At 40.2% G+C, this 20,684-nt stretch overlaps 4 protein-coding genes across 4 annotated transcripts; 2 read left to right on the top strand and 2 right to left on the bottom strand.

The window, feature by feature from the left end:
* Positions 1–1,580: 1,580 nt before the first annotated feature.
* Positions 1,581–2,567, bottom strand: LOC116267483 (uncharacterized). Its single transcript, XM_031649213.1, has 2 exons — positions 2,519–2,567; positions 1,581–2,113 (listed from the first exon to the last, which is right to left on the bottom strand). The coding sequence occupies exons 1-2, from the start codon at positions 2,565–2,567 to the stop codon at positions 1,581–1,583; spliced, it is 582 nt and encodes a 193-aa protein (XP_031505073.1).
* A 1,746-nt stretch (positions 2,568–4,313) lies between these two features.
* Positions 4,314–5,814, top strand: LOC116267722 (uncharacterized). The gene is made up of 2 exons (XM_031649595.2): positions 4,314–4,536; positions 5,349–5,814. Exon 2 carries the CDS (start codon positions 5,390–5,392, stop codon positions 5,609–5,611), a length of 222 nt encoding a protein of 73 aa, XP_031505455.1. The 5' UTR covers positions 4,314–4,536; positions 5,349–5,389; the 3' UTR covers positions 5,612–5,814.
* A 5,903-nt stretch (positions 5,815–11,717) lies between these two features.
* Positions 11,718–14,470, top strand: LOC116267446 (heat shock factor-binding protein). The gene is made up of 5 exons (XM_031649171.2): positions 11,718–11,878; positions 13,668–13,718; positions 13,899–13,922; positions 14,011–14,053; positions 14,143–14,470. Exons 1-5 carry the CDS (start codon positions 11,876–11,878, stop codon positions 14,295–14,297), a joined length of 276 nt encoding a protein of 91 aa, XP_031505031.1. The 5' UTR covers positions 11,718–11,875; the 3' UTR covers positions 14,298–14,470.
* Positions 14,471–18,705: 4,235 nt separating this feature from the next.
* Positions 18,706–19,869, bottom strand: LOC116267494 (uncharacterized). Its single transcript, XM_031649224.2, has 2 exons — positions 19,105–19,869; positions 18,706–19,011 (listed from the first exon to the last, which is right to left on the bottom strand). The coding sequence occupies exon 1, from the start codon at positions 19,704–19,706 to the stop codon at positions 19,236–19,238; it is 471 nt and encodes a 156-aa protein (XP_031505084.1). The 5' UTR covers positions 19,707–19,869; the 3' UTR covers positions 18,706–19,011; positions 19,105–19,235.
* Between the last annotated feature and the right edge of the window lie 815 nt (positions 19,870–20,684).

The following is a 20,684-nucleotide window of genomic DNA, read 5'->3' as shown; positions in this document are numbered from 1 at the left end:
ATTAGGACAAGCACGTTTGGTGATGGCAAAGGCCATCGTGATAATTTTTTTTTTCACTGCGGCTTAACCTATCATCATATGAAATTTTACAAAATTAAGAAAGAAAGTTCCACTCCACTCCAAACTGCTTGAGCCCCATTGCAGGTATTATAGACTGCCCGATTTCTATTATCTACCACACGAAGAGAATATACTTCACTACAAAAAAGAGACGAATTACCCACGGCTGAAAATGTTGGAATTACCGATGACAAAAAAATGTCGGTGGAACGTGAGCACGTGTTGGTAAAGGTTTTTACGATGTTTGTAGCAATCGTTGGTGAAAAAAGTGCCAGTAAAAAACCGTCACTGACATCCTGGAGCTGAGTGTCGGTGTAGCGACATCACCGATGGTCAACCGCACATTAGTGAAGGATGTTCATCTATGTTTTTTTTTTTTTTTGTTTGGACGTCGATGAAAGTTGCCTTTCATCAACATGTAGTCCGACGTCAATAAATGTGTACTTTTCCTGACATTCGTTACCCCATGCATGGGTGAATATATACACACACTTAGAGAGAGAGAGAGAGAGAGAGAGAGAGAGAGAGAGAGAGAGAGAGAGCCGATAAAATGGGAATATATAATAAAATTTGGGGAAGAGGTCTCCTAGATACAAAAACAAACCGCAAAAACAAGAGCAAAAGATGAAATATACAATACAATGCACAGAAGAAGAAGAGAGGCAAGAAGAGAGAAGAAAGACGAGGCGACACAGTCACGTAGCCGCAGACGTACAGCGGTGCCTCAATCTAATGACAAACTATACATCCTCTTGCACAAGACGAGCCACAGAATCTGACGAAGAGAAGGCACCCCTGAAGACTCTGTTGTTGCGCTCCTCCCAAATGCGCCACCAAGCTGAAATGAGCCACGACCTCCAAACACGACCCCAGGAAGCAGACAGGTGGGGGGAAGGACAAAAGAGAAAAAAAAGACGAATGGATGGTGGGTTTGGAAGGTTACTAACAAGAGAATGCCAGGTAGAAGCAAGGACACTATAAAAGAAATGGCAAGAAGTAAAAAGGTGGACCCTAGACTCAGTCGCGACAATACAGAGGGGACACCGGTTAGCCAAACTGATGCCAAGACGCTTTAGGTGGTCAAATGTGTTGATATGACCAGTAAGAACAAGCCAGACAAAAGTAATGGCACGAGGTGAGGGGCCATGGGATCAAAGGGAACGGGGAGGGAGCGATGCAACAGAAGGACCAAAGGAGGCCAGGTAGCAGGAGGAAAAAGTGAACTCACGGGTAGGTGAGAGAGGCCAGGATGGGGGTGCGGACGATGAGAGGTCGGCAAAGCGGAGGAAAAGAGGAAGGATAGAAAGCATGTCACACCAAAAGTGAGAGGGAGAGGTGTGAGAGATAGAACTATTCCAAACACTAGGGGAAGGCAAGTCGAATTTAGAACTAATAAAGTGGGTGATGGGAGAATACTCAGTTGCCAGACGCCACCACCAAGAACATAGAAAAGACTCGCATGCCCGACTAAAGTTGGTAACCCTAGCACCCCCAAGAAGACACGGAAAGGCAACCACATCCTAAAGCACAAGGCGATCCGAAGGCCGATCACCATTCCAGATGAACTTACGAATAAGCTTATCAAACTTACTCAAAACCGCCACAGGAGGCCAAAAGACGGCCAAAACATGGAGGGGGACAGACGCTAGACAGTGCTTAGCCACAGTAATACGGCCTGGGAGAGAAAGCAGTTTTCCCTGCCAACACTGAAGGCGATCAGTAAACTTCTGCTCCATACTATTCCAAAAGGAGGATGCAAGAGGTGACAACGTAATCTGAAGCCTCAGGTAGTCCATGGGCAGGCCAGCAGCCTTACACCCAAAACAAGCTTCCGCGAAAAGGACCGTGGCCAGATCCGCATGAAGAAAGGAAAGATGACACTTGGCGGAATTGATAGAAAGACCTAAGATTAGCTCAAAAACCCGAAGGATGAGCCAAGTTCTCACAATCTGTTGGCGGGAAGCATTGCCGAACAGGAAGAAGTCGTCAGCATGCTGTAGGGTAGAGAATGTCTGTAAATAGGAGAGCGAGTGCGGTGCGAGGAAGCCAACGACTGTTGCGTGTTGAAAAAGTGCAAAAAAACACTCAGCGACCAAGTTGAAAAGCAAGGGAGATAACGGACAACCTTGACGGAGGCCACGCCCGAGACAGAAAAAATCGCCACACTTCCTATTAAAGGAGACCACAAGCTGGGCCCCAGTGACAAGCGAAAGGATCCACTGTCTAAACGATGGACCAAAGGCAAGACGGGTGAGGAGATCAGAAATGAACTCCCAACTAACCGAGGAGAGAGAGAGAAAGAAAGCCGATAAAATGGAAATACATAACAAAATTTGGGGACACGACATCCCCTAGCTATAAGAACAAACTGCAAAAATAGAAATATACAAAACAACTATACAGTAAAATGAAATAAGAAGGGTAGGGAGAGAGTGGATAGATGAAGCGGCACAGTTACCTAGCTGCAGATGGAGGACGGCGTCATATCCGAATAGCAAAATGGACATCTCCCTGCACAAGATGAACCACATATTTCGACGATGAGAAGGTGCCCCTAAAGACCATGTTGTTGCGCTCCTTTCAAATGTACTACCATAAGGAAAAGAGCCATAACATCTAGACACGACCCCAAGAAACAGTTAGGTGGAGAAAATGATAAAAGGGAAAAAGAAGATGAATGAATGGTGGGTTTGAAAAACTACTAAGAAGGAAATTGGACAATAATCAGCTTTAGCTGGGGAGAGAGAGAGAGAGAGGTGGCTGAGAGTTTAAAAGAAAGAGAGTTGGACAATAATCAGCTTTGGCTGGAAAAAATAGGCTTTGAAAGCCCTTTTTTTTTTCCAGCCAAGCGAAGGGTCAGAAGCCCTCATTTCTGACCAAAATGAGGGCTTCCGCTACCCAATTGCTAGCCTTCTGCCACGGACCTTGCAAACATTGCTTGCCCATTGAATATCCATCATTGCCCGTTGAGCCTCAATCGGTGCAGCTTCGAGAGAGAGAAAACCGAACACCTTAGATACAAAGATTTGAGTAATTGGTCAAAAGAAATTTAGAAAAACATCCAATTTTGTTACTGGTGGACAATAAATAAAAACAATAAAACTAAAAGATTCAATGAACTGTCCAGGAAATAAAATTTGCAAATTGGAACTCAATGTGTACCTTTAACAAGAGAATATCCAATTTAATAGGATATAATAATGATTTAGTCTGAACAGAGTTCAACTTGTATACATACCCTATGACAAAAGAGACTGAAGAGTATACAGGTGGTGTTTACGTGTGGCTTCATGCATACTTGTGTGTTGTGTGCATGTGAGCATGCTACATGCATTTGCATCTGCATATGAAATGCATAGACAAAGTGATATCGTGCAATAGTTCATAACCTTGTTAAAAGAAGTTAATAGTAAGTTAAAATGCAACTTACCAGGTGAAGAGCCAGAATTTTTTTCATTAGGGAGGGCCAATAGTTTCAAAATTTTAATAGGGACTGAAGTATAAATTTTCAAAATTTTTATAAGGTTCAATGAAAATTTGTAAAGTTACATGCATTTTTTTTTTAAATTTGAGGGGGGCCATGGCCCATGTCGGTCCCCTGGCACCGCCCCTACAACTATCATTAGTCATATAATTATACGTGTGTTGAGGTAGGCAAGGAGAATTTCACCATTAATGTGAAATTAGAGGAACATAAGATGGTGTTTCATAGATGTAACCTGTTAAAAATGTATAGCCAAGGCAAGTTAAATCTTGTTAACCTCCTCACTTCTCATACCAAAATCATGCATCCCTCTCTGATTCTCCAAGTGACTTATTCCTTGATTCGGTTACAAAGCCAGCTGATCACTGATGGTGTTCACTGCAACGCTTTTCTGAAGCGTCCCTTGCTACTGACTCTCATATTATGGTGGGGAAGAAATTTCATACGAAACAGGAACAACGAGCAAGCAACTTAATATTATGTATGTCAATATAAAAATATTTTTCCGGAAGACTTAACCCTAAAAGTGAGCTTTCGTGCGAAGCCTCCCTACTGTCGTCACATCCTCGCTGGAAGTTGCTGTGTTCAAAATCAAACGTTAAATCATTGGGCCCACAATCGTTGCTGTGTTCGAGCCCTTCCTTCTCCCAGAACAAAACGAAACAGGTCGGCGAAGTATCCGTTGGAACTTGAACGTTGGACAAATGATGAATTGTACCTTGGGGACGATGGCCGTCGCTCAACCTTCTCCATAAATAATAATAAATAACTTTAAAAAAAAAGTACTCGGGGGAAGCAAATGCGAGTCTGAACATGCAAGAAAATCGCATATTCATCAGTTGCATATAAATGAACACACCATCGGTTCGCCAGGCCTGCATTGAACCGACCATTCTTTCGGTTCAGATCTTCACAACTAAATTGAGCAGGATCTCAGTTTTTCCTTGTTCTCGATCGTGCACTATTCATCACTAACAAGGCCGTCCCCGAAGGTATGTCCTTTGATCTTGCGTGTGTTCTTCGTGTTTACTTATTAGATTCGTTCTTTCGGGAGATACCCTGAACCAAAATTGCAATTACTTTAGTGAAGCATTCTGCTTTCTCCTGCAGATCCCTTATGTTCTTCGTGTTTACTTATTAGATTCATTCTTTCGGGAGATACCCTGAACCAAAATTGCAATTACTTTAGTGAAGCATTCTGCTTTCTCCTGCAGATCCCTTATGTTCTTCGTGTTTACTTATTAGATTCATTCTTTCGGGAGATACCCTGAACCAAAATTGCAATTACTTTAGTGAAGCATTCTGCTTTGTCCTGCAGATTCCTTGTGTTCTTCGTGTTTACTCATTAGATTCGTTCTTTTGGGAGATACCCTGAACCAAAATTGCAATTACTTTAGTGAAGCATTCTGCTTTCTCCTGCAGCTTCCTTCTTAAACTACCTGTGTTTTTCCTTTTCCTCGTCTGCAAAATCCTGTTCAGTTCAAGATTGAGCAAGTAAACAGGTTAATAGTTGATTTCCAGTTACAATGTTTCCTTCACTACAAAAAGGAAAAAAGAAATGCAAGATGGAATGATGCCATTTAAAAGCTAAAATATCATGATACACCATCCTGCAGTTTTTGTTTTAAAACTTCATCCTTTGTAGGGATTTTCTGCGGAATATCTGCCGAAAATTTTGCTTTTCCCTTTGACATTTATAGGGGCTGCTGATATTAGCGATTAATTTGAAGGTACAACCACTGTATCCAATGTTGGCTTTCAGCACAATTCGCCATTTTCTTTAGCTTGTGGTTGTTTGTTTTAGGTCTTAAAGAAGGAGATCATATCAGAAGTCGGCCGAGAGACATGGGGTTTGTTGTGGTGATATCGCTTCCATTGATATTGTTTGCGCTGCTGCTGGGATTTGGTTGCTACTTCCTTGGGAGGGCAAGGGGGAGAAGGGAGCTGCTGGCCACTGCGCAGGTTCACGTCCTCCCCACACCACCTCCAGGGGCTACAACAAATCAGCAGCTCGGCGGCCCTCCTCCTCCTGCCATGATGAAGTGTGACAACTCCATGAACGTTTAATTTCATGAGATGGAACTCCATGAACTTCAGTAATGTTAAATATAATCCTTTCTGCTTTGCTCTGCTCTGTCTTGCGCGCTCTGTTTTCTATTCTTTGCTTGTGTTGTAATTTGATAATAAAACAGCTTAAATACTAAATACTCTATTGTAATTTACCGTTTTACCAGAAGATGAGAATTTGGATCTCTCATTTATTTTATCAATGAATATTGAGGTGCTGCTGGTGCTTGCAGAAACAATTTGATGTATCAGCAAAAATAAATTGAATCGATTACGGTTATCTAAATGTCGGCAAAAATAGGAAAAGAGAAATACCAATAATAATTTGAAAAACATATACATCAGACCTGATAAACTTTTAGCACAGAAATCACACACGAAAGCGCAGTCACAGGAAGGCTTTACCTTCCAACTTTATAAGTATCAATTTGGTCCAATATCTCGATACAATTGAGGTCTCAACCTTTATTTGGAAAGAAAGGCAAAAGTAGCATGTTGTTTTTCAGATTGAGCGGTCAGCCCAGCCCAATTTTACGGCAATAATTTACTTGATATTTACCTTTTTCTTTATCTCCTTCCCCAAAATTGTCATTTTTTAATGGAACGTTAAAGACATTTTGAAAGATAGAAAAGTGAATTCTTATAGAATTACATAAGCCCAGTTTGGGCATCATAAGTTAGAGATGAACACAACAACAAAAAAAAAAAGTTGACAAAGAAAAGATTAATCTTTCATTAAATGAAAAATCAATTTCAATTTGTTGCACGGATTTGCTTCACAAAAAATGTTGTGTGGGCACTGCACACCTTGATCAATCAGCTGGCCATAACAGTTAACACTGTTTGTTCTAGGTTGTTACCAAAAGTGTTGGAACTTTCAGATGAGAGAATATGGTGGCAGAACCAGAAATTATTGGTTGGGGAGCAGACCTTTCAAAAAATCATTGGGTGAGTGGCATCAACATAAGCAAATAGTTAAGCACGTTGCTAACGAACACTAGTACGTAAATATGTTTTTTTTTTTTATGTGAACTTGTGTGGGCGATTGCCCACACATGCCAGATATATATGTCTTCACCACTAGGCAGGAGAAGAAAAACGAACTCATTTCTAAGCTCACAAATTTACAGTTATCATTTTCTTAAGCCTTGGGTTTCCAAAGCCGTAACATAACTGGTCAGATTGGCGGATTAATGAAATTTAAGTCCACTTGTGAGTTTGATTCTCGCTCATGTCTTACTGACTTAACTAACTTGATCGCGTTCCCTACTAAAAGGAAGTAAGTGAATTTGTGCCATCAGCTACTCAGTTTGTTGTTTCTTCACTTCCTTGCTATCTCTTTCGCAATCGTGTGACCACTCGACATTTTAATTTTACGTTTTTAAAGCTTCTTGACGACATTTAAGTCATATATGATCATCAGAGGCTCTTTAAGAGTATACGGACCTATACAAGTTCATCGAACCTTCACAATATGCATGGGGTGATTGTGAGACATACTGCGTAAGGGGTGTGCTTTGATGCGAGAAACGTTCTGTTGAAGTTTTGCTGAAAAATGTCTATCATGTGTGCAACACCATCAAACACCAGAGAAATTGTCACAGATAACATATTCTTAAGGCTTGAAGTCTCTATCCTTGCTGTGGTGAACAGAGTCAGGCATGTCGAGCTCCGACCTTTCTACTGTGGAAGAGAGGCTACTTAAAGTAAGAATCCCGTAAGGAGCATCTTAGATAGCTTCTCTCACGAATCGTAGAATCATTTCAACCATAAAAGTTCATGACAGTAAAGAATTATTTGCCAAAGCTCAAGGAGTTTTGGGCACCTCTGCTAATCCTAAGTTATGAGGGTAGCTTCAGCAATATTATAATACTAAATCTTGGTTAGAAAGGGAGAGAGAGAGAGAGACATCGGTATGAGCCTAAATTTTTCCTAGTAAAGAAACATGGGAAAGCAGTTTGAGAGAGGATTAAAGATAAAGTTTGGCATCTTACAACACATGGTAAGGCTGGGCATCATCGGGTCAAGTACCTATCGAGTACCCAGTACTCGGCCCGACTCGGGTCCGACCTCATGCCTAAAAAAAAGGGCGTCGGGCCAGCCCAGGTGGACCAAATTAAGCCCGGTTCAGCCCGACAAGAGTTTTTTTAATATATAGTTTATTGATTTTATATATAATAATAATATTTTATTATATTTATATATTATTTTATATTAAAAATATATTTTTTAATTTAATCGGGCTCGGATTTTAAGTGTCGGGCCTGGACCAAGCCTGGATTTCGGGTGTCAGGGCGGCCCGAGCCCGAAGTCTTATCGGGCTAAGCCGGGCCAGCCCGGCCCGATGCCAAGTCCATCGTAAATTAAATAATAATTTTTTTGCTATAATTTTGGATAAATTTAGAAAGAAGAAACTAATTTAAAACCAAATTAATCATCACTCAACCATTTTTTTAGAGTGAACTTCTTTTAAAAGTCACTGAAATATGTAACTAATTGGAAAACAAAGCAATCATTTAGTTTTGCAAATCATAAATGAAAGAGGGTGATGAATGGCTAAGCATGAGGAACAAATCACTGGCCCACCAAAATCTCAGGTGCGAGATAGGGCAATCTGAGATGGTGATGTTTAAAGACATATGGGTGGTCAGTTCTCACAGTAAAATCAAATTAGGGTGCATTTACAACATAGACATGAGAGGAATTCGGATGGTGCTAGATCCAATTATCCAAGTGGGACTTCCTTATTAAATATTAGATGTTTGACTCGAGGATTTAGGAGGAATGTAAAATTAAGGGACGAATACTACGTTATTGTTTCTAATATTTTGTGTTTTGGATTCCTTTGATGAGATAGTTGCATTATGCTACTCTTGAAGGAATTCGTAGCTTTATCCAGCATCCCTTTTTATCAAACTAGACTCTGCCATTCTCATTTTATCGGGTTTAAGAAAGTTTGCTATTCATATTAAAGGAAAAAACAGATTTGAAATTCATGTTTGAAATATATAATCTTCTTCCCAAAGATTTACCACAGATTGCCATGCAATTGTAGACTCAATAGGATAGATTCTCACATGTAGAGAAAATATGTAATTCCACAAAACTACGAGATATGCTCTCTTGAAGAAATAACAGTTGAGATTTCTCAAGACTATTACTATTTAGTTTTCTTATCATTTTTTTTAGTATTGCTTTTGAATCCACTTTCTCACATCTAAAGGATTGAAGAGATCTAGATCCTTCCCATCATGGGAAAATCTACATGAGAAAATTCAACATTCTCCCCTCAGTGATGTTGTAAAAAGAAATTGTAACACTTCCAAATTGTTATGTGCATGCATTTGATTAAGATCATATAGTATTTTACATATGCAAAGAAAATAAAATTTGTGTTGGTACAATTCTTGTACATAAATATCGCTTGTTATGCCTTAGATCAAAATTTGGTCTTCATTAATCTCTAACATATTTAATTCGTCAACACATAATGTAGAATACATTATATTGAGATCCCACTTTATACTTTAGTATTTACCATTTAATCAACTTCAGGTTGTCCAACATTGTCTTATTCAATTTAATCTCTCATGACCTTAGTTAACATCCTAAAGTAGCAACACTATTTTATCTTCTCAAAAGATAGTGAAGAGCTATAAGGTTGTCAGTATAAATGGAGATATCTATGAACATAATTAGTCATATATCTTTAAGAAACTCAAAATGAAAAAAATCGAAATCATCTTTTACTTCCACTATAAAGAAAATTTTGTTTTTTAAATGTATAAGAAAATGTCAGAGAATCTTCTATCATTAATAACTTTAATGACAAGAATACAAAAAAAATAGTAAAAAGTTTCTTTTGCTGATGCAATGGGCATCATAGTATAGTGTTTCATAACATTAGCAAAAATTTGTCTCAAATGTTACTAACCAAACTTTGCAACATATTATCACAACAATAAATAACTTTTCCTTGAAGTTATCATTGCTTTGGTAAATAATATAGCAACTGATTTTTTTTCTTTGAATTAGTGAACATTATTTTTTCTGCAACCTATATATTAGTACCACATACATAATATGTATTATGACAAAACAACCTATATCCGGATAAGTATATGTAAACATCAAAATTAGATTCTTTTGTCATATAAATCACGAAGAGTCCAACTTCTCCAAAAGAATTGACTCGGGTTCTAAAAATGTTCCTTCTAGTCCTACTCAAATAACCTAAGCTCTAAGATCTTGTTTGCCAAGTTTACATAATTTATGATAGATCATTTCAATCTCAAGGTTAGTAGATGGAATCTCATTTTGAACTTGGCAAGGTGATTTAATATTTGTACACAAATATCATGGATTCATTAATCATTCTCAGTTAAGTTCTTTAGTATCTTTGAAAACACATCTCACTCTCCAACAAGCGCCCTTTGGTTTTAAACATCTCACCTTAGCTCACTCCAATCAAATGCTTAAGGAAATTTATTCATGTAAGAGAATGATAGGTTTATATGCTCATGTGGGTCACCATCCTAATTTATGTTCCTAATTTGCGTTTGTCTATTCTATTATGCACATGTCAGTACTATGATAACATAAGATCAAATTGTTTCTATCTTTTAAATATTTCAATATCATCTTGGCAATTTTTCATCCCTTGTTAAGGATCTGATATCCACTAACCATCCCAAGTACATGATATACATCAAGCTACGTTCACATCATTAAACTTTATGAAATTTTATGGACTATGGAGCATACTTGATTGATGCCCATATATCGCTGGTGAAAACTTTTTAGGTGAATTTGAATGAATTTAAACATTATGAAATTTTATGGCTTCCTCTTGTCTAGTTGAAAGGTTATTTATTGCAATGACCGGCTTGTACTCATTTGAGATGTGAGATCTTCTTTACATTGTGATACGCTGTTGAGGTACCTTCATGAAAATAGACGTTTGCTTGCATTATCCAATTTTCAAAGTGACAGAGGTAGGCTGCATGATATCAAGGATTTCTTAAATGCCTAAATACAGCTTTATGTTAGCTATCATTTTACTGCTTTCTAATTCTGTAGTCTTCATAGTATGCACAAGCATATAGCACAGCTTTGCAAACGATCATCAACAATCTTTTTTTTTTAGGTTGAACCCTCTTCATAAAAGATGCACTGTCCATTGTCTATTTTTTAACGAAAGTACCGTCGGGATTTTGGTTGTATCATCTTAAATTAGTCTTACATCAAAAATTTTGAGAAAGCTTCAGCATTTCATATACCCATCTGACCATAGATACTTCATCAGTACAGTGATAGCCTACCTGAAAATGTATATGGTGTGCCAAGTGCTGCAATGTTGAAGTGGTTAAGAAGATTAGATTAGAAAACTTACATAAGTTTGGAAGTCTTTCTCAATTAAATGAAACCAATGAGGTTGCGCTTTAAATACAAGGGCTCATTCAATATGCACTCATGCAGGTCGAACCTGTATCAAGCTAGACTCGGTGTACTAAGTCATATGGCAACTATGCAATGGTCTTTTTTTTTTTTCTAGGATTTTTGTGCTGGTCCATCATGCAGTGGACATAATTTATCTCTGCCCATCACGCACCAGACAAAAAATTCTGTCCATAGATTAAAATCCATGGATTCTCATCTATGGAGATTTTTGTCGATGGACAAAAATCTGTGGTATCAAACAGGCCCTTAAGTCCCATGGATTTAATCATGTAGAATCTTATTCATTTTCTCATACAACAAAGTGTATAAAATCAATCTTTTTGATCAAAAGAATTATGTGAAATGTTTGGTTTTTGTTGGTAATCACGTACGTTTCTTTAAAAAGAGTTTGTATGGACATTTTAGATTAAATGCTCATTTGGGGGGCGTTTCATTGGTAGCGACAAACTTCTGGATATCTCAAGAAAATAATTCAAGCTCCGACAAAAAGACAATTTGAAAAACAAAGTACTCGTTTGAAAAAAATGTGTTCCGTTTCATTTTGAATGGGGGCGGTTTTTCCCAATCTTGGATCCCGACGGTCCAAACCGAACCAAAATTTCTCCGTTTTAAAGGGGGGAAAGATTTTGATGGCGCTCCTCTGTGGGGTCCACGCATTCCTCCCTTCACCTCTCGGCCTTTTTCTTTCTCCCTGGATTTTGAAATAATCGTGGAAGACTGAAAAAACCTCGCTGGTTTTGAGCTAGGGTTCCTTGCTTCTGGATCACCGAGAAATTATCTGTCTCCTCTTCTGTACAGATCGAAATGGTGCGCTCCTCTCTCTCTCTCTCTCTCTCTCTCTCTCTCTCTCTCTCTCTCTCTCTCTCTCTCTCTCTGTGGCGGATTCTGTTGATATTATGATGGTCATGGGTGGTTTCTGATTGTTTCTTGATGGATTGGCCTTTTTGACGGAACTGATTTAATGATCTGGTCTTAGTGTTCTTTCCGGCGTTTGGGTGTTCTTTTCTCTGTTATTGCTTTTTTTTTTTTTAGCATTTGAGGCGTAGGGTTTGCGTGTTTTTTGTTCTTCGAAAATTGGCCGCTAGATCTCTGCAGTCTGAATTCATTGTTTCTCTCTATATAGATGTTGGGGAAACAATGGTAAATGGAAATGGGAGTTTACTATTGAATGCCTTCGATTGTTTTGCTTCTTTGAAATCTGAATTCCTTGTGTGAAGACCAGTTTTCGAAGCAATCTTCACGATGTGGTGATCGACGCGTGTGTTAAAAGTTCAATCATCCATTTAACATTTGTGTTAAACCACGGGAGTGGCCATTTCCTCTTCGCTCCTTTGCGCTTTTATTAAGCGATCACTTCGTCTTGATGGATTGTATTTGAGCTTGGCACGGCGTAGGAATGGTCTACAAGTGCCATTAAATTGCATCTGCGTGCTGCTTATGCTAAATCATTTGGATTGCAAAATCTGTAGTGTAGCTTCCAGATAACTGGAGGTTGCTTGCTGTTGGTTTTCTAAGACCCATTTCCTGTTACTGCAACCATGGGCATATTATTCAGGATGCCCTTATGGTGCTTGAAAGTTGAAAGTATGCTACGCCCTCCTAAAATATTTTCCCTTGTCCAGGTTTTGTCAATATTTTTCTTCCCTGCTAGTTCTTTCGCTACAACACTGTGAAAAAGTTCAAACCAATAGGAACGTAGACAAATATACCAGACAAGATTTTCTCGTCTAGCAGAGCAAACTCAAGAGCGAATCCAATTACGAAAGCCATCTTCGTTGGGAATGCATTGGTCGATAGAAGCAACTAATACAAGAGGGTTTAAGAGGCCAGACTTCTTGCCAGAAAGAAACATTCCACTTTCCAGTGGCCGATATTGCATGGAGCTCTGTTGTAGACCAGGACGAGAAGTGGCCTTGGATGGCCTGGACGCAGTACCTGGTGGTTGAATCCATTACGATTGATCCCAACACACACGTTTCCCTGATTCACTTTTGCTCTTCTTGGGGCTGAAGCAGCGAAACGGAGACTTCACCTGCTTTTTTGGACCTTCAGAACCAAGATAACTGTGATGAGAGAGAGCAGCAGGGTTCTAGATAAAGGGCTGCATTCAACTCAACGAAAAAGAGCAAAGGGATTTTTCAGCACAGAGAGGCAGGAACTCAGATGAGAGAGAATCAAGTGTGGTCTTTATGAAATATCCTGGAAACTGGGATCAAAATATTAGACCCCATCAGGCCCAACATTTTGTCCCCCTTGTTTCAGGAAAACTGAATGCATATATCCCAGATAAATATGTTAGTATCTGATTGAGTTTTGCAATTCATCCTCAGAACTGCAGACTACATATCTGCAGACTTGTTCTTAGTGCCATAGAAAACAACCTCAAGAGTAACCATTTTTGTAACATTTGGGGATGCTCCTTTATTTATCTCACTTTTGGATAGTACCTTTGAAAAAAATTGCTGAGGCCGAAAGTATGCTGAATATGTTGATCATCACTGATCAGCAACTTGGTTCTTTCTCATAATCTTGCCTGTGTTCTTCTACGCTCTCAGTTATTCCGCATCCGATAAGTTTTCTGGTATTCTGAATGCAGGATGGGCATGATCCAGATGCAAAGCAAAGTACTGCTGATATGACTGCTTTTGTAAGTTTCCACCTTGTAAATCGTTGTACATAAAAAATGAAAGGCCATATGTTTACTTAATGTGTTATATAGTAGCTGCACACATACTCCAGCAATTAGCTTGTCAATGATGATATTTCCAGTTGATTTCGTTCAGTTTAAATTTGTCGTCCGTCTTAACCACTTTTTTTTTTTTTTCAGGTGCAAAATCTCCTTCAGCAAATGGTTAGGGTTTCATTTTCTTTTCTATACTCATGCCCTTTATTTAGTCATAATTGATGTGACCTTTATCGTGACTAAATTATGCTTGCAGCAATCAAGGTTCCAGACCATGTCTGAGTCTATTGTCTCAAAGAATATCCTTTTACAGGAAAAAGAGAGAGAGAGAGAGAGAGAGAGAGAGAGAGAGCACTCAATTGTTTGTGACTCCTTGACAACAGGGAACTCGATGAAATGGGCAACCGTATAGATGAACTGGAGAAGAGCATTAATGATCTGAAGACAGAGATGGGGGCTGATGCACCAACATCACCGTTGCCTCCATCTAAGGCAAAGCAGGAAGAAGGCAAGACAGAGACTTTGTCAGGCAGCTCAACATAGTACACAACATGGCACATTGAGAAAAGTTACTACGACATGGCATTGTTTTTCTGTTGTTTGGATTCCGAGGATTTGCATGTATTGCAAACTCCGGTAACTATTGGCCTTTATGATGTGCAATTTTGTTGAATCAAACTAAATTTTACTTGGTCATATGAAATCTTTATCATCCATCTTATGTGTGATACCCTTTGAAAGATTGCTATCTACCCCTGCGGAAGAATTCATGTATTTGCTGTTGCAGAAACAAATGACTGCTGCTGTCGAGTACTAAACTACCTTTGTCAGATAGGCAGTTGCACAGCGTCTCGGATGATTGTTTTGTTAACTTTCCTTGACCAACTTAGGTTAGGGACTATATAATCCGAGCTGGTGGGTTGAGGTTAACACATGAAGAGCTGTACATGGCAGTGTTTTAAATGTTGAATATTGATTTTAATGCATATTTTTTTGTTTAGTCGTTCTCACCAATATCTTAATTTCTGCTACTCAGTTTTGTTAAAACACGCAACTATCGATCCGAGCTGGTTGGTTGAAGTTAACACATGAGGAGCTGTACATGGCAGTGTTTCAAATGTTGAATATTGATTTTAATGCTTATTTTTTTGTTTAGTCGTTCTCACCAATATATTAATTTCTGCTACTCAGTTTTGTTAAAACACGCAACTATCGACTAGCGGCTGTGACTTAATTATCAGATTTCGTGGTATCACACGTGTAAATATAACTTTATTATTTTACTTGATGTTGGGTTGAATATTTCTGAGATATAAATATAATCAAGTCCTTTTACAACCTATGTTTAAATAACAACTCATATATTGTTTTTCCAAGGATAACAGTAAACAAGTCCTGGTCCGAGTCGCTTAGTCGCTCGAGTCATTGGATGCTAAAAGATTCGGACATAGGCCTACAAAGAGCAAAAGTTGCTCAAACTCTGCTGAGGCTTCATTTGGTTAAGTTCAAATGTGACGGTTTGCCTACTGGGTTTTCACCTTGTGCGGTTTAGTTAAATTTCAGTAAAAGATAAATTAATAACGTATGGAGTTTTTTCATGAGAATCTCCACCATATTAATCATTTTTCAGACTCATTGAAAAGCTTATGGGAACTAGTTCATACTACCAAAACACGCTTGTTTTGAAAAATTTCAATGACTGCCTAACATTTACAACCACGTTTCAAGTATGTGCTTTTCCTTATCAATGTCGAACTACCTGATGTTAAGTGAGTAAACCTAAAAGAGGATGAAAATGCCCCATCAAGGCAAAGCTCTCTCTCTCTCTCTCTTTCAGTTTCTTCTTAACTACTTCTGGAGACGGGAAACGAGTCTGAGATCTAGAACTTTGATACCAAAATAGGTCCAAATCTGCAAATCAGATTTGCCTTTCATGTTCCTGATGCATGAGCAAAGCTACAGCAAGTCATTCTTCCCTATTTTTTCAAATAGGTATTTTTCTCACGACGGTTAAACCGCTGCGGTTAATAAGCGGCTGAAGATGGCCCTGTAGGCATAAGAGTAGGGGTGGGCATCGGGCCGGAGGGAGAGGGGGAGAGAGACAGGAAGAGGGGAGAGGGAGGGGAGCGAGCGTGCGGGGGACGGAGGCGGAGAGGGAAAAGGGAGAGGGAGAGGGGGAGGGGAGCGAGCGTGCAGGGGAAGGAGGCAGAGAGGGAGACGGGAAGGGAGATTAAAAGGACTTCATCCTTAGATTAAACAGAGGACTTCATCCTTTAGTTAATGTAATCTGAGTACATTAACTACGGGGCTCTTCACCCACCAAATCCTTATGTTCGATCTTGCGTTCCTCCAAGCTTTTGCCGACGGAATCCCCCTGGGCCGAGCGCCTCACTTCCATGAAACGCCACTCTTTAGCAAATAAATCCTTAATTTCCTCCATGTAAGTGCTTATCCAATTACTTTGGGATTCGAGAACTGAGGGCATTTTCGAGTCGCCTTGTTGCTTCTGTCTTGAACACTTGCCCTTATGGATTACTTGCAGATAATAAGCACTAGTAAATATCTGTGGCTTGCGGAAGGTTGCCACAAGAACAAGAGGGAAAAAGTCGAAAGCGATTGCCGGTAACAGCAAGCGTCAAGTCTCATACCCTCATTTCCAGCTTCAGGCATGCGATGCGAGCTGGTAAATCTTGTCGGACAGCAGGTTTATGTAATAAATCTGGGGATATGTATGATGTCGATGGAGAGACCAAGGGAGGTGGGTGGCATTGCTATCATGTACATGACTGTAAGTCTGCTGCCGCTCTTTTACGAGCACGGAATATTGAGGGAGGGATAGGGAGAGGGAGAGGGAGAGGGATAGGGAGACGGGAAGGGAGAGGGGGAGGGATAAGAGGGAGAGGGAGACGGAAGGGAAGGGGGAGGGGAGCAGAGAGGGATAGGGAGACGGGAGAGAGGGAGAGGGATAGGGAGACGGGAGAGAGGGAGAGGGGGAGCTGAGAGGGAGGGGACTGCGAATGAGGGGACGCAGGCGGAGAGGGAAAAGGAGAGGGAGTCGGGCCTGGCGGGCCGTCCTATTGGGCCCGGGCCCGGCCCGGGACTGCTGCCCGGCCGGCTTATCGGGCCTGGGCCCGGCCCGGGCCAAGTTTTCCCCGGCCCGGGACTGCTGCCGGGCCGGCTTATCGGGCCTGGGCCCGGCCCCGGCCAAGTTTTCCCCGGCCCAATCGGGTCGGCCCGGCGGCGGCCTGACCCGACGCCCAAGCCAAGAGCTTTTCTCTCTCTCTCTCTCTCTCTCTCTCTCTCTCTCTCTCTCATGCCTTTGAAAAACAAGTCTGAGAACTTGATGGGTCAAAATATACAAATCAAACTTGTCTTTCATAATTTTGTTTCAGGATGAGTCATTTGAAAAATGAAACATTTTGTGAGTATTTCATGAATCTATTTTTAAAATTGGGGCAAATTCATAAACACCTAGTTCTAATGTTCCATAAATCTGCTCCAATCTTTAGAGTGGATTTATGGAACACTCACAAGGTATTTCAATTTGCAAATGACCCCTAAAAGCTATGGCAACTCGTTCTCTCTATTATTTCACCTTTGCTGAAAGGACAGATCACTGAACTGGAATCCTTTGGTTAATTTTCTGCAGTTCATCTGCTTGTACATGTCATCTTGTTTTAAATAGACTAATAGGAGTCTGCCTAACCCCACATTGGCATCTGAAAATAAACCATCTTCCCCAAGTAGTTGAACCAATCAGAACAACTTTTTTCGTGTTTTCACTTGGGTCAATACAGATAAAGTTTCTTTTTCCCCAACTTTGTCTCAAGAGATTCTACTTAATCTATGTTTATATTGAGCTGCAAAATCATGTTTAATAGTTCTATTTTTGCAGTATCCAAAGATCGGTATCTGAATCTCTCATTAATTACTATCAGGTGTATCTTGTAAGATATTAATTTCTTCGTAGGGCATCAATTGCTTGCAACCTTGAGGGGTCATTTGGCAGAAGGGACACCTTGTGATTGTTTTATGATTTTGTCTCAAATACAGTGGTAGGTTAATGGTACAATGGTTCTAGTGTTCTATAAATCTACCTCAATCTTGAGTCAGATTCATGAAACACTCACAAAGTATCGCTGTTGCCAAACATAAAAGAACCATCTTTATATTAATCATGAAACTTGAAAGTAGAGCTATGTACTTTTAGAATTGATCAACCATATCCAGAATTTCTGACAAGTTGCTTCCACACTTAATTTGCAGAAGTAAACTGGGAATGAACTCCTAAATTCTACTAGGAGAAACATCATTGATTGTTTCTTCTAATTTAACAAAGGGTTGTCTGATGCACCCGATATATCCAATTAAACAAAGCAATCCCACCTTGATTTTAACCGTCATCTAAGGTTCTATCCATTGGCAGTCTTTTAAAGTAGCACCTTCTTTATTCCAAAGAAACCGGTGCTACCTGTTTGTGAATAGTCCAACCGAGACACAACAATGATGAGGGCGCGCATTAGGTAATCTGGGAACCACCAACTAGCAAATTTGTCCTCGTTTTGTATACGGCTGACTGCTTTTAAGAAGCGCATAATTTTTTTTTCCCGTTACGTTCAACTAGCAAATTAAGTAGATCGAACCATTAACATATAAATAGTCGTATGTTTCCACTGGACTCAGGCGACAGTAGAGAAGGTGAGGCACTCCAACGGATTTCTTTGGTCCCATCTTAAAATTCTGTAAGTTTTAGTTGACAAAGCCCAAAAAAACCAAAGTGCAAGTATTTTAAATTTATAGGACAGAGAGCATAAGTAGTAGGTGTGAATGAATGTGCTCTAATTTTTTAGACAAGTTTATCTAATCGTTAACGCCCTCTGGTTTCTCCTTGCATATGTACATATATCCTAAGTCCAAAGGAAGACAAAACCAAGCTTATGTTGAGGTGATGGGAACCAAGACATATGTAGTGAGACGCACATCACCAGCCTATGACGCACATCACCAGCCTATGATGGTTGAGGCACCGAAGCTGGTTACGTGCACATGGGTGGGTGTGCACACATAATTGGATGACCAAAATACTTTTATTAAAATAATTTAAAAAACTTTTTAAAATGATACAAAAGAATTGTAAAATTATAATATATATATATATAATTAAAATACCCCATCCTCCTACGGTGAATATTTGTTGCCTGCACACCTCTCAATCTGCCGGCCCACATGTTCGGGCCCTGTTATGCTCCTCGTATGCCTGTAATGGATTTAGTGCATCGGTTTTTCTATTTTTCCACACAGGAACACAACCATTCTTCCCAGAAAAACAAGATTTTGTGAAAGAAAATACCATTCATCCAAGTCTCTCAACAAGGTTCCAGAATTCTACACGCTGTTCCCAGGAGAAAACTTTCAGAGCTTTTCTAGTGAGAACAAGGAAAGACGACCTCTTCTACGTCAGGCATCCTGCAGCCTCCGCGTTCATCGCTCCACCGCTTCGTAATGCCATGTAGCGTACTGTCCAAAGTGGTCGTTCCATGCACTCTCGGCCATGAGATCAACCTGCCAATTCTCATGCTCGGCGTGCCTATCTTCTGCAGCAGCAGCAGCAGCAGCAGACCAAACCGCGGAGCCGTCATCGTCGGGCTTCCGGCCGGCGGCTTCCAGGAGCGCTGTAGCCTTTCTGGTTAACCGCCAGCAGCTTCTCGGCCAGTCCGCATGCAAGGTCACCAAGGCGCACAGCCCGGTGGAGATCACGAGAGGCGCGAAGAATCCGATGCCATCTACAGCCCGAGGAACCATAATCCCGACGCACAGCGCCGACACCGAAACTGTGAGGATGACTACAAACTTGTGGTGCGCGCCGGCCGGAGCAAGGAGCGCCTTCAGTCGAGTCTTCAGCTTGGCTTTCTGCGTCTCGGAGATGAGATGCTGCAGATCCAGCGTCCTCATGATGGTGGTAATTAGGAATTAAATTTAGCTCCGGCGCCGGACGGGAGAGAAGTGGTGATCAGGTGCAGAAGCGGCGGATCAGATCTTCCTCTCAGTTTGGTTTTTATTGTATTGTTAATCGTGGAAGTGGATGGAGTAAAGGCGAAGAATAACAGGACTTTAGCATCGTTTACAAGACACAGAAAAAGGCGTGTTCTCAGCTTTTTGGAAAGATGGAGAGAGTTAAGCAAATGGAGGCGGAATCGTATTCTTTCATGAGAACCAAAGTTTGCAAAAACTTATCCTAATCACTGTGACCCCCCAACGGTACCGGATTCCGGCAATTAATGAGGGAAATTACAGAAATCTTTAGTCTCAATCAAGATCGTATAATGATTCGATTCACCGCCGGATCGAAGGGTGCCACCTGCTGTACACGGTTCTTTTTTTTTTCGAATAATTTGAGAAGTTTTTTTATTGCAAAATAATTTTCTCTGTTATTCTTTTTAACTATATTTTAGATGTAATAATAATTTTTTGCTAATTCGTATGCATTTGGCTGATTTCTCGTGAAGGTATGATTTTGATAACCTTGGTATCACCATCAGTACTACTAATGTCGTAAGAAGAAGAGCTAGTGGTGATAGTTAATCATAGTCTAAAGATCCAACAGCCGAATAAAATGAAGATCTTGAATATTATAATATTGTAAAATAAGCGCCAAAAAATTAGTACAACTTATCTTGTCTTTTTAAAAGTATTTGGAGATAGAACACATTTCTAATGAGCAGGGCATCCGGACGACGGTCCAGAAGCTCCCTCAACCCCTTGTCCTCTTTCTTTTCCTTGGCATCCAAGGTTCAACGTTGCGTTGAGGTCTCTATGATGGATACAAATAATTGGCATAGCCCTTCACTCATTTTGTGGTTTAGGAAGAAACACCCACAAAAATCGAACTATTTTCATTTGCACCTCAACATGACCAGTTAAGCTATTAAT

This window comes from Nymphaea colorata, chromosome 14, assembly GCF_008831285.2.
Source record: "Nymphaea colorata isolate Beijing-Zhang1983 chromosome 14, ASM883128v2, whole genome shotgun sequence".
Classification (NCBI taxonomy): domain Eukaryota; kingdom Viridiplantae; phylum Streptophyta; class Magnoliopsida; order Nymphaeales; family Nymphaeaceae; genus Nymphaea; species Nymphaea colorata.
Note: the sequence above shows the minus strand (reverse complement) of the source record. Positions and strands in the feature narration are given on the sequence as shown.

Excerpts from the sequence above, each read along its gene's own strand:
- LOC116267722 (XM_031649595.2), top strand. The coding sequence starts at position 5,390 with ATGGGGTTTGTTGTGGTGATATCGCTTCCATTGATATTGTTTGCGCTG.
- LOC116267494 (XM_031649224.2), bottom strand. The coding sequence starts at position 19,706 with ATGAGGACGCTGGATCTGCAGCATCTCATCTCCGAGACGCAGAAAGCC.
- LOC116267483 (XM_031649213.1), bottom strand. The coding sequence starts at position 2,567 with ATGTCCATTTTGCTATTCGGATATGACGCCGTCCTCCATCTGCAGCTA. Across the intron at positions 2,114-2,518 it reads CGTCCTCCATCTGCAGCTAG|TCGTTGGCTTCCTCGCACCG; the intron begins GTAACTGTGCCG and ends AACACGCAACAG.
- LOC116267446 (XM_031649171.2), top strand. Across the intron at positions 13,719-13,898 it reads CTGCTGATATGACTGCTTTT|GTGCAAAATCTCCTTCAGCA; the intron begins GTAAGTTTCCAC and ends TTTTTTTTTCAG. Across the intron at positions 13,923-14,010 it reads AAAATCTCCTTCAGCAAATG|CAATCAAGGTTCCAGACCAT; the intron begins GTTAGGGTTTCA and ends TTATGCTTGCAG.